This window comes from Marmota flaviventris, chromosome 11 (genome assembly GCF_047511675.1).
Source record: "Marmota flaviventris isolate mMarFla1 chromosome 11, mMarFla1.hap1, whole genome shotgun sequence".
In the NCBI taxonomy this organism is placed as follows: Eukaryota; Metazoa; Chordata; class Mammalia; order Rodentia; family Sciuridae; genus Marmota; species Marmota flaviventris.
The window spans coordinates 55147417-55160764 of NC_092508.1; the positions used below are offsets into that span (position 1 = coordinate 55147417).

The window sequence follows — 13348 nt, forward strand, 5'->3', positions numbered from 1 at the left end:
TCCTGCTTTAGCCTCCCAAGATGTTGGGATTACAGATGGGTGCCATTGTGTCTGGCCTATAGGCATGTTTTTCAAAGTTTAAGTTTAAGTTAATTGGACTGTGGGGTACAAAATAGTAGCTTAGTATCTTAAGACTTAACATTTTAGGGAAATAAGATACATTCATATATCAATAAATAACTTTATTCTTTAAATCCCCTTTAAGATACAAAGAGTGACTATAGTAGGCTGAATAATGTCCACACAGAGATATCAGGTCCTAACCCCTGAAACCTGTAAACATTACTTTATGAGGAAAAGATATCTTTGCAGATGTGATTAAAATAAGGATATGAGATCCTTCCTGGGGAGATTACCCTGGATATTCAGCTTTTCCCAAGTCTCCTTATAAGAGACAGCAAAGGAGATCACACATTCAGAAGAGGACACAGCAATATGAAGGCAAGGCTGAGATTGGAACTTTGTGACCATAAGCCAAGGAAAGCTGGTAGCCCCTGAAACTGAAGAAAAGGAACGGATGTTCTCTTAGAGCCTCAGAGGGAGCACAGCCTTGCCAACACCTCAATTTCTGCTCAGTGAGCTTATGAAGAACTCCTGACCCCCAGAACTATAAGAGATTAAATTTCTGTTGACTTAGCCACCAAGTGTATGGTATCGTTTGGTGACTTTAAGAAATAAATCCAGTTATTATCCTCATTTCACAAATGGGAAAGATGAGATTTAAAAAGGATAAGTAGTCTGAGGTCCTCCAGTAGTAGGTGGTGGACAGGGAATAGAGTCTAGTAGATTAAGCTCCCATCCTTCATGATCCATCATGTTTTTGCTTTCCTACACATGATACATCACTCAGCAATTTTCAGTGATGCAAATGTGTCTACAGAATTGACTATGTTATCACTAAGCCCAAAAATCTCAACAAAGTGCTCATGAACATGTGTATCCAGAGTTGATTGGCAGCTCTTTGTCCTCATCCAGACTGGGCTGATGGAGCAGTCTCTATCCGGATCATTCTGGAGGAGCCCTGGGAGGATCTTGCTCTGCTAGTTAAATGCTTTCTTCAACAACTGAGTGGCCCCAACAGCTCACATAACCCCACTCGACATCCTTCAATGTGTCCAGCAAACAGAAAGCCAGAATAGCTGGTAAAAGCAGAACTGCCACAGTCTGCCCTTATAATCACCAAAAACACAACTCATTCTCCTTCTTGAAAACAAAATGTACTCATCCTCTCCCCAAGAAAAGCTGCATCCCATTAGTCATGGCATCAAACTCCAAGTCCAGAATCTCTGAGTAATATGTGCTCACCTCTACAAAATGTATGAAGGAAAATTAAACACCTACATATGCCCAGATACAGTGGCTAACATCCACTCCAAACACAAAATACTCATCACACACTCCCATTCAGAAAAGGAAGCTATGAGCCACATTTGGAAGTCAATATTCTTGGCAAATCCCAAACCCCATGGGACATTCTTCATGAGGGTTGTCCTCATGCTAGTGGGCTGGGAGATGCTGTCCAGTTAATTGTTTTCCATACTCTGGAAAGTTATTCTTATCTGCAGGTCAGGCAGCTTTTCTCACCCTGTTTCTCACCCAAAGATGGCTGAGGGTCCAAGACTTTCTACATAAACACAAGATCAGGGATGCTTTGGCATTAAAGTTCTCTCAAACATTTAGTCAGCTTCCTATATATATTTTATTCTAATTATTTCCATTTGCCAATAACCATATACAGAGCTCTTTTTCATAGAAACATTTTAGGTGTTTTTTGTCACTTCCTTATAATATTGAGGAATAAAGAAATATAGTAAATAGACTTTTCTTTCTCTCTCTTGTGATTTAATCCCTAGTACTTTGGGCCTCACAGGTTTCAGTGAGAGAACCATGTTAAATTATTTCTTTGAGACATTTTTGTCCAGTTCTGTTGTGTATCACCTAGTTCATTCAGAATTTTAAAGTATAGATGCTTTGGCTATATTTTTAATTGGATTCTTATTGTGAGACTGAGTCTTAGTGTACCTTTCCCATTTAAAGCATACCTTAATTTTAATGTTTATGTTTTAAGGTTGAGAAGCAACTTAATCTTCCATCTGTACAAGATCTTGTATTTTTCTGTTATCTTTCATTCCTAGTTACAAACATGCTGGCCATTTTCCAAATTCACTCCTGTAGAATACCTAGTGAAACAGTCCGTACCAACCAACACATGCTACTAACATTATTTCTAATCTCTTTGCCTAAGACTATAAGTTTATTCAGAATACTGTTAGCTTCATTGCAGTGGTAACTACACAAAATTGTGTAACATAGATTGTGATCCTAAAACCCTCCTCACTGATTAATGTCAAGCTTATGCCACATACTCCAAGATGTTTTCTTTCTTTTTTATGCAATTGTACCTTGCTTCTATACCAATTTTTTATTAGTCAAGTTTAGGCTAAGTGTTGCTGCAATAACAAATACATTCTGAAATTTCAGTTGCTTAACATAAATAGATGTTTATTTCTTGCTTATATCACAGTTGAATACAGATTGGGCATTTCTCCTATAAAACTCTCCTCCATTTGAGTTCTGGTTTTAATTTCATTGGAACATATTTGAAGTCACAAAAAGCCACATAAAGCAGGGTAACTGTGAAGAATCTGTGTAATTGGTAGTATCTCAACATTTCTACCTACTGTGTGGAAAGATTGAATTTGAGAATAGACTGCAGAGAAGAGGTAGGTGAGGAAAGTGTAGTACTGTCTGGCTGCCATAAGAGGGAAGAGGTGGAGAAGTGAAGATAGTGGGGAAGTTTCTCACAAAAGTAGAGAAGACTGAAAACTGAGTGGGCTGAGGTATGAAGTGCCAGGGCCTTTGGAAAACCCAGTGAAATATGCCAAGAACCCAAGAGCTAAGGAAGCAATAGCCCACGTGGGACAAAAAGTGATGTGGCAAAGTTGGAGGGAAGGAACAAAATTTCTTTTTTCTCTTTCTCTTCTTTCTCTCCTATCCCTCCCTCCCTACCTTCCTTCTTTCCTTCCTTCCTTTCTTTCTTTAACTAGGGATTGAACCCAGAGGCACTCTGTCACTGAGCTACAGAGCTACATCCCCAGCTCTTTTTATTTTTATTTTTTTAAATTTTGAAACAGGGTCTCACTACGTTGCTTAGAGACTCACTAAGAGGAACACAATTTCTGCATTGATATTTTAGGTCAATAGTAGCCGCTCATGGGTGGCCTTCTTAATCACTGCCATAAACATTATTTTATTTTTAGGATATGAAGTTCTGCCAATAAGTGCAGAAACAAAATTCAGGGAGACAATACATGAAACCATGTTTTTGCAAATTTTTCCATCAGAAATCTTATTGTGGTTCTAAGCTGCAAATGTCATTCACGTTTGCCTCAGATTGAATAGGTTCAGATATTTTTTAAAACTATTCTCACTTCTCGATATTAACATTTGAACAAAAGAATAGAACCTTCTATAAAATACAAATGTATTTCTAACTTCCTAGATTTGGAATTGGATTTTTTAAAATATTCCTTTTCATTTTTTAAAGTTCTGGTGTTTATTCTATTAATCCTTCCTCAGAAGCATGACTCTAACTAAGCATGTGGGTTTCCCCTATGATCCCTCAAGGCCTGATTAGCATCTCAATTTCCTTCTTTAATAAAAAATTCAATCAGGAGCCACTTAATGTTCCTGATTGGGTTTTTAAGTACAAACAAAGCAGTGGTACAAGTTAATCTATGAAAGAAGCACAGAGGAGTTAACAGGACCACTTTAGGAAGAGTAAGGATAGGATTTTGTCTTCATTTCTTCATTTCTTTACTTTCCAAGGGCTAAGGACCTGTGCAGGACTCCCACCTTGGGGTGCCATGTGCACATTTACATTTCCTAATGCAAAAGACCCAGCTTTGGGCTGAGGGGCATTCTGGGAACTGGATTGATGAGGCCAGACCCTAAGGGGATCATTTCTTTAAAGGCAATGCCAGAGAGAGAACAGAGAGGCCTGGAGCATTGAAGTGAAAGGTAGTGGCAGAGACTGTAACAGACAGAAGTGAATCAAGTCCTAGTGGACAGGCAGGGACAAGGGAAATGACTATAGCTGGAGGTTGGGGAAGGACGATGTGTTTTGTGTCACTTCCAACTTCTTTTAAGCAGTTGAATTCTTGGAAGGGACTCAAGCATGCTGTTGGGTATTCCAGATCTAAATTTACTGGATATTCAATTTCTTTATAGCTACTGCCTACTTGTTACCTCGGATCTCTGCATGTGTGCATGTGTAAGTGTGTGTGAGATTGACGTGTTTGAGTTTTATCTGTGACCCATCTTCTGAGATACAATTAGGTAAATTATCTTGGTTTTGCACACTTGAACAAAATTAAACACAGCTCAACTTTGCCAAATCTTTATAAGGGCCTGGAATAGAGGAAAACGAGATTAAGGATCCAGGTGTTCTTGCCATTGATTGTTTAGGATTGTCAGAAATTTCTTGAATGCACCTCACAGTGTTGTTGAAAATACTTTTCCAACACTTATCTGTTGTGTCAGTTTGCTGTGCTTGAACTATCCTGAGTCATACAGTCTTGGGGAAGAGAAACTAATCTCTTTAGCCTGGCAGTTAATCTTCCACACCAAAATGTAGGTCTCTGAGGTTTGGGGTAGAAGGACCATTCCATTGTACTGGTACCAACCAGAGCCTACCATGAATTAACACTTCAATAAATCTATGTACACTTTAAGTTCTTAGATTCAGACAGCCCAAATTCCATGTTCTTCAAACTATATCTTGACATATTTTCAAAGTCTGATATGAAATGGGAATCTTGATTTTTGCCTCTTGATTTATTGCTACAGTAGGAAGCAGGGGGCAGAGTATCCCTTTTAGAGTGCACACACAATTATTGGTGGGAGTTTATGTGTTGGCAAGATGAAGTCAGACTAAGATTAAAGTGTACAATGCAGTAAAAAAATCTAGGTAGAAACAACAAAAAGTTGGCTATATTATTATGTAATAATATGTAGTATTGATACAAATTATTATTAGTTTCATTTTTCTACACAAGAACTTTTCCTAATCATCTATTGGCATGCATCTAAAATATACTGCACAAGTCCTCCTCATTAAAAGGAAATCAGTTTCATTGATTAAATTCTGTTATACCTTTGAATACAAAAGGTTAAGACTTCCTCACAAACTTTTTAATTGATTGTGTTGAAGATAATCACCATGTACATAAGCCAGAAATAACTCCCTAGTCTCCTGGTAAACTATTCATAAGTTAAAATGTTTCTGTGTTTCAGGTGGCTGAACTTGTAACCAGTGAGTTCTTTGAACAAGGAGATCGGGAGAGATCAGAACTCAAACTCACTCCTTCAGTAAGCTCATCCTTCTATTGTCACGTACTTACCCTTTTGAATGACATTTCCAAAAATAACTCCAAATCACAGCTCGACAATGGGAAAGACTGAGAAGGGATTTAAGAAAGGGATTTAAGAAAGGACTCCTGAAAGTTTAAAACTTTAATTAAACTTAAATGCTAAACACTTTATTCCCAGGTTTCTGATTAAGAGCAGTGAGCTACTTAACAAGCATTTCCTGAGCACCCACAGTGGGAAAAGCAGGTATGAGGGAGGACATGCAGAGTGAAATTCAAATAATTCAAAACTCAATGCTGGCATTTCATATGTGCCTACTTTGGAATGGAAATACAGCAAAAGATTAAAGCGAAGCATCCAGACTCAAGGAATTACATTTTATTTGCCAATTTTGAACTTTCAAAATCTCCAAAGCAAATCTTTTCAAACCTGTTTTTTTTTCCTCTTTGTTTGCAAAATGGGGAGTGTCACCTGGAGAACTAGGTTGTGGTGAATGCAATGCTATTTATGTTGGACTCAGTCATTCAATTATTTGAGAAAGCTTGCAATGGGCTCAGGATGCTGCTGTTCATACATGTCAGGATGCAGGAGACATAATACCTCTATCACAGCCTCAAAGAGCGGGCAGCCTCTTTCTTCCTGATGAATGATTAGCTAAAAACATAAGACCCGACCACTCTGAGAGAGGTGCAAAGAATTTTAAAACCTGGCAACTCAGCACAGTAGGTTCAAGGAATGTGTCGATCATCTAGCATGTGTTTTTGAGCATTCAAATCAGTAGAGTCCTGAACATTTGGAGGTAAATTAAGATCTTTAGGGGTTTTAAGATGCCTTTCTTTGCTGACATTTTAAAGCAAGAAAAAGCAGCAGAACCATCTCCTAGCTTGATTACCTTGGAGTCAGACTCCACCAAATAACAAACACCCACCAATTATGTTAGTTTTCAAATCAACGTCTAGTCATACAGAATTCTAAACATCCTTTTATTCTTTTTTGGTGGTGTCACCAAATTTCATTATAAAACTAAAACTATTCAGTTAGTATGCATACATTTCTGTATCAAAATCTAATACAATCCAAATCTCTCCCAGTGACAGATCTACTTTAAAATAAAAACTATTCTCTCCTTTTAAAAAATGTTTCAGAGGCATACACTGAAGGATTTACACTACAATAATACTACAGGTCATCTAATTAAATGAAAAAAAATGTGAGTAAATCACCAGCACCAGTGAGCTGGCAGGTGCAGTGGCACAACACTGAGGAGCCTTTCTCTAGGCTCAGGTAAGGCATTTTCTGAAGACATAAATGAAATTAATTTTGTGTTGGAAACATGGCTCTATATGCTAGTCTGTCCTCACAAAAGACTCCTTAGTCCAACTGATGATTGTCTCCTGTGGGATAGAGTAATCTCTCCCTAGTCCCTTTCCAGAAGTGTCTGGAAGTGTATACACCCAGAGTTGATACCTGCTGCATCCAACTATCTCCTCATTTCTAGGAAGAAAATTGTCCTGAAGCTCCTCAGGTATCATGGTCCCAGAAGTCATCACAATAACTTTATAGAGACAAAGTCTATCCTGGACCACAGCCAGAGGTCAACACTAGAAGCAGGGAGTCAGTGAATAAAATATGGTTGAGCATTTTCATGTGTCAAGCAGGAAGCTAAGCACTATATGTCCGGCAATGAGCATCAAGCTGCAATCTTCCCTGCCTTCAAGTACCTTGTCAACTGGTAAAAAATATAGACATTAAATAATCATGAAAATTATATTACAAGATGCAAAGTGCTGTAAAGGGAAAGCACAGGACGATGTGGCACCTCACACTCATTTTTCTCTCCTCAAACATTTTTGATTAAGAACTGACTAGTCCAGAAATAAACCTTTACAGTTACAGTCGATTGATTTCAACATGAGTGGACAACCCAATGGAGAAAAATAGTCTTTTCAACAAATGGTTTGAGGACAACTGGATATCCACAGGGGAAAAGAATGAAGTTGATGCCCTACCTCTCACCATACCCAAAGTAAACATAAATTGGATCACAAACCTAAATGTAAGAGCTAAAACAATAAAACTCTTAGAAGGAGATATAGGTATAAATCTTCTGGTTTCAATTTAGCTGTGGTGTCTTAAATATGATACCAAAAGCACAAGAGACAAAAGATAATAAGTTTCAGAGATGTTGATCCAGAGATATTGAATTGGACTTTATCAAAATTAAAAATGTTTTTGTATCAAAGTATATTATAAAGGAACTGAAAAAGGCAATCTACAAAATGGGAGATATTATTTATAAATCATATATCTGATATGGGCCTTGTATTTAGAACTTAAAAAAATAATCATAAAATAAAAAGAGGACTGGGGTTGTGGCTCAGCAGTAGAGCACTTGCCTAGCATGTGCGGGGCCCTGGGTTCGATCCTCAACACCACATAAAAATAAATAAATAAATAAAGGTATTGCGTCCAACTACAATTAAAAAATAAATATTAAAAAAATAAAATAAAATAAAAAGATGGTTCAATTTTTAAAATGTGCAAAGGATCTGAACAAACACATTTCCAAAGCAAATACATAAATGGCCAATAAGCACATGAAAAAAATTCTCAAAAGCGTTTGCCATTAGGAAAGTGCAAATTGAAACCACTGAAAATACCACTTCATATCCCTTAAAAGGACTAGAATAAAAAAGACAGACAATAGTAAGTGTCAATGAGGTTGTGCAGAAAGTGGAACTTCATTCATTGCTGGTAGGAATGTGAAATAGTGTAGCTGCTTTGAAGAACACTTTACCAAAAAGTTAAACAAGAGTTACCATATGACCCTGAAATTCAACATCTAGGTGTATCACCAAAAGAAACGAAAATATACATCCACACAAAAATTTACAAATGAATGTGCATGGGAGCATTAATTTATAATAGCCAAAAAGTGGAAACAACTCAAAGGTCCATTAACTAATGAATGAATAAATAAAACATGGTTTATCCATACAATTGATATTATTTGACCAAAAAAAATGATGTACTAATACCTGCTACATAGATATTCCTTGAAACCCCTATGCTAAATAAAAGAAGCCAGTTAGAAAAGACCACATATCATACAATTCCATTTATATGTAATGTGCAGAATAGGCAAATTCAAACAGGAAGTAGATTTGTGGTTCCTAAGACTGGGACCTGGGAGACAATGCTTCTGTTGGTGTGGGGTTCCTGTCGGGGTGATGAACATGTTCTAAAGTTGTGGAAATAGTTGCACACGTATATGAGCATACTTAAAACCCCTGAATTTTTTAAAAAGGTATTTGTATATAAAACTCACCAGAAACTAACTAAATGAACAAATAGTTAATAGCAAAGAGAACTATAGAGAAAATAAAACAGAATGCCATGGTTCGGGAATGGTTTGAATGTGTTCTCCAGAGTTTCACACATTAAAATTTAGTCCCATGGTGAGGTAGTAAGAGCATAGAAATTTAAGGACTATAATGTTTAAAGGCAGGGCCTTTGGGAGGTGATTAGGAGCCTAGAGAGCCCCTGTGATTTAACCAGGCTAGCTTTATAAGAAAAGAGGGACACACATACATGCATTCCTTGTCTCTTGCCATGTGATGCCCTGTGCCACCTCAGGACAGCCAGCACAAAGGCCTTCATCACATGTGGGTCCTTGAACCTCTAGAACTATGAGCTAAATAAACCTCTTTTCTTTAGGGAGCTGCCCAGCTTTGGATATTTTGTTACAGAAACACAAAAGGGACTGAGAATATTCTTATAGGAGCATTTTGGACCAAGACTCATTGTTCACAAGAGTAATCACTTTGTCCAGGATATTTCATGTCCTTTCCAAAGTCCAGTCTTCTTTTCTGATAAGACAAGTCTGAGCAGAGGCTATGGGAGTCAGTGACCTTCTCCCTAGTGTACAGATATTTTCCTCAGATTTGGCAGCTACTGATTTCTGCCTTACCCAATCCCACTGTCATTCATGAGTCTGAAGGATGCAGGCATTGCCAATATCTCTGGACCAAGGGCTGGTGTGGACCTGCGCTCAGAACCTGTAAGGGTATCAAAATGATGTGGATCCACACTGTAACTAGAAGACAGACATCACCTACTCTAAGGCAATAAAGCAAGCCAAGTTATAACTAGGCAGTGTAGTCTTATGAACCAATAGGGGCACAAGGGAGCTTCTTAGGCCCTGGCCTTCTTTAAGAAAAAGGGAGGGACATTATCACTACAGTAGAATTGATTGTTTTTTCAAGAAAACCATTAACTCTCCAATCCCAGTCGATTATTCCCCTAATCTAGTCTTCCCAACAGACATATGTCATTCTTTTTCTCAGTCCACCTAAATTATATCAAACACTGTAACTTCATGAAGTTTAAAGGCTGGGAAAGAAGAATAAATGGGTGCCTCCCACCATCATCCATCCAATGACAGATAAAGACTTAGGAATCTATTAATGGCAGAACCTTATTGAAAAATACAATTGTTGAACCAATTCTTGACCCTAAAAAATTAATATAAATGGTTTCTATTTAAAGTAAAATTTATTTAAATGGTCTTTTCCAATTTATCCCATTCTATCCTGCATTCTCACTACCGAAATAAGAGCCTGCTTTATTTTTGTGACAATAAAATACATCTTTTTCCCCTTGATTTGTACCTAATTCCCAGTGACCTGATGACTTGATTCAGTAGCAGCTACCCATATCTGAAGACAGATTCTGGCCCCAAGGAGTTGCGTGCTATAAAGTTCAAATAAATTCGCTTACAAATCTCATAAAAAAAAAAGAGGTGGGAATGCTTTATTTCTTATTACAGATAAAAGAAAAAAGTGTGCGTAAGGATTGATTGTGGTTTGTGAAGTGTTCAGTTGGTAAAATTGGACCATTGTGGTGAAGCATCTGACAAAGCACCTGTGAAACCCCCAGTGTAATAAAGCAAGGCTTTCCTCCCCTGTTCTAGGCTATTTTCGATCGGAACCGGAAAGATGAGCTGCCTCGGTTGCAGTTGGAGTGGATTGATAGCATCTGCATGCCTTTGTATCAGGTAATCTTGACCTGGGGAGGCGGGCTGGTCCAGACTGAGCCAGAAATGGCACTTCTAGAGGCATTGGTTTTGGGGAGATCCTTTCAGGGCATCTACATTGCTGCAAACTCTGCTGCAGTTTGTCTTTCCCCAGAGTTCCCATCCAGGAGTTGGTACTGGGAAGCTGGAGAGCTGAGCTCTCCACCACTTGCTAGGATGTGATCTTCATGGGCCTCATCTTCCTCATCTATAAAGCAGGGATACTAATATTTTATCTCAGCATTTCCCAAACCATGCCCCAAGGAGCACAAATAGGGTCTAAAAATCATCATCTCTTCAAAAATGGCTCTCAGGCCTGGGTAACTGAGGAAACACCCATGCATGTATGGAAGCCATATATTGAAGACTCAAGAGAAGTCCTGCAGGAAAGAAACATACTTTATTCTAAATCTCTCAAACATGTTTGACCATAGAAATCATAATACACACACACACACACACACACACATTTTTTAACCCATATTAATATTATGTGAGACACAAGGGTTCCCGAAACTGCTTTCTGCTCTAACCCTGTGGTATTCAAAATCTGCCTCTCTCTGTAATGCAGACGACACCTCCCACCCAGTTAATTCTGAGGGAGATGAGCTAATGATTTCTAGGTCTGCTGCCTGGAGTGCAGACCAGCTCCTGGCAAGGAGACCAGTGTCAGCTTTGAATGGTTCACATTCTGCTTTCTGAGTATGGATTAGGGCTGGCATCAGTTAACACTAACAGTTTAGTGTACATTGGCTTTTAATTCTACTTCTAAGCATTTGCTTTCATCTGTAAAACCTGGCGAGTTCTTTACCCCCAACCTAGCTCAATCAAACTGAGCTGCTTTTCTAACTTCAAAGCGAGAAACATGCAGGGAAAGCAGAACCTCTTTAGTTTCTCACTCTGTGTAACTCCATTAAGAGCACAGTATTGTTTTTTAAAGACCTCACAACCATTAAGTTTCAAACTTATCTACCACTTCATTTTCAGTACTTTTAGGAACTGCTGAACCCTGTCACAGTACCCAGGAAACAAACAAATCAGAATATTGTCTTAAAGATGGAAATGCAATTTTTCAATAATTATAAATAACAAAAGTGAATTCATTTCTTGTTTTATATGATCCATTAAATGCCTGCTGGCATATAATCAACCAAAAACAGTTTTAAAATAATCTGAAATTGATTATTTTAGTTATAAATGGAACATAATGTTCTTTCACTCAATAATGAAAGATTGGGCAAAATGAATCAAGAATGATGTATACTTTGTTATCTGTGGCTTCTCAGCTTTCTTTCTTCCCATCTGCTCCTCCTACCCCTGATGTCTCAGAATAAGCCAGGCCCCCATGTGTAAAGCCCACAGCTGTTGGGTCAGGTATCTCTTGCTTTGCTAAATTGACCTTGACTACCCACACTGAATTATTTTTCTAATGTTATGCAGTTTCCTGTGCACACTTAGGCAACAAATGGATGAATGAATTATTCTTGCAATTAATAAATTTCATTTACTGACAGTAAAGTTTAGAAGGATGAAGTTATGTATATGTGGGGCTGTTTAATTTGGGGTGCTAAGTTTGCAAAATTACTTTGAAACATACACACTTTTCCTATGTGATTAGATATAGTAAATGCTGGAAAGGGTTCTCTTGTGCATTTCCATGTTATTTCATTTTTGATTCACAATTGTTTGGGTTTATCATTTACATTGTGGTAAATACTTTGAAACCCTTGGGTTAAAAAGTAAGTTACTTGAATTTCAACTAAAAATAGCAGTTTCTAGTGTTTAAGGAGCAATATTACCACTTCACATTACATATCTTGATTTTTCACATCTATTTTACTTTATTCATCTGTGAGGTTAGATACATCTGCAGAAAATTAGCATATAGAAAGGATAAGTGACATTGCTACCAAGTTAGGCATGTGTCCTGCTCATCCTTGACCTTTATTTTGGTGAAGTGGCCTTTCAACTGCCCCACTGTGCCTTTGATGAAAGGGTCTCCTGCTGTTGTCTCTCTCTGGGGAGAGGCATGTCATTCTCAAGGGGAATATGAAGGAGCTGTTGACAAAAGCTCATATTTGTACTTGCCACCATTATCTTCTTATTTAGCAGACGATGAAAATCTTGCTCTTTTTAGATTCCTTATCACTAATATTTTTTTTTCAATTTCATAATTTCATTTGTAAATTCTTTGTAAGGCCTTGAAACCACCTTGTCCAAGAGCCCTCAAATTGAAACTCTAGCAAGAGTTTAATCTCTCTATTTTGTTCCACCTCATACAATGGATATTCTCCCCACTGTTCAATAATCTTAAATTAACTGTTGGTGCTCCAGAGTTGAGCTAGAATTAGTCGCCAAGCAGAAATCACATTAGTGGGAAGACACAAAATCTTGAGGAAATGTCAAGCAAGGAAAGTCACCGATGTGATGCTGGCCACTGAGCCAAAACATCTGAGGAAATTCAAGTTGGTGTTGAAAGACTGGTTTGAGGTTTTGAACCCAAAGAGTCTGAGAGGACAGAAGCCAAACAGAGAAGTGTCAGGAATCCCAACTGTGATCAGGCTGAAATAACATGGTCTGAAATATAGAGCATAAGAATCCAATTTGGTCTTGCTGTGTTGACAAGGGGATAGGGCAAAAGGACACAGAATAGTACATGGGGGACAAAGGGCTGTCCCTTCTAATGGCCAAAGCCCCGACCCCAAGGCGAACAGGTGTGAGTGATAAGAAACCTCACTAGAGTTTAAATAAACAGATTCAGAGAGAGACAGACAGAGACAGAGAGAGACACACGCACACAGAGAGAGAGAGAGAGAGAGAGAGAGAGAGCGCTAAGGTGAGATCCCCCTGCTGGGGGGGACAGTGTAGACAGGAGTCTGACCAGCTGGAGGCTGTATGTAGAGG

At 38.2% G+C, this 13348-nt stretch overlaps 1 protein-coding gene across 1 annotated transcript in view; it reads left to right on the forward strand.

The window, feature by feature from the left end:
- Window positions 1-13348, forward strand: part of Pde11a (phosphodiesterase 11A) — a 369570-nt gene that overhangs the window by 328765 nt on the left and 27457 nt on the right. Inside the window, exons 18-19 of the mRNA XM_027946092.3 lie at window positions 5296-5370; window positions 10343-10426. Coding sequence (XP_027801893.2) covers window positions 5296-5370; window positions 10343-10426 — 159 coding nt within the window. The remainder of the gene's footprint in view (window positions 1-5295; window positions 5371-10342; window positions 10427-13348) is intronic.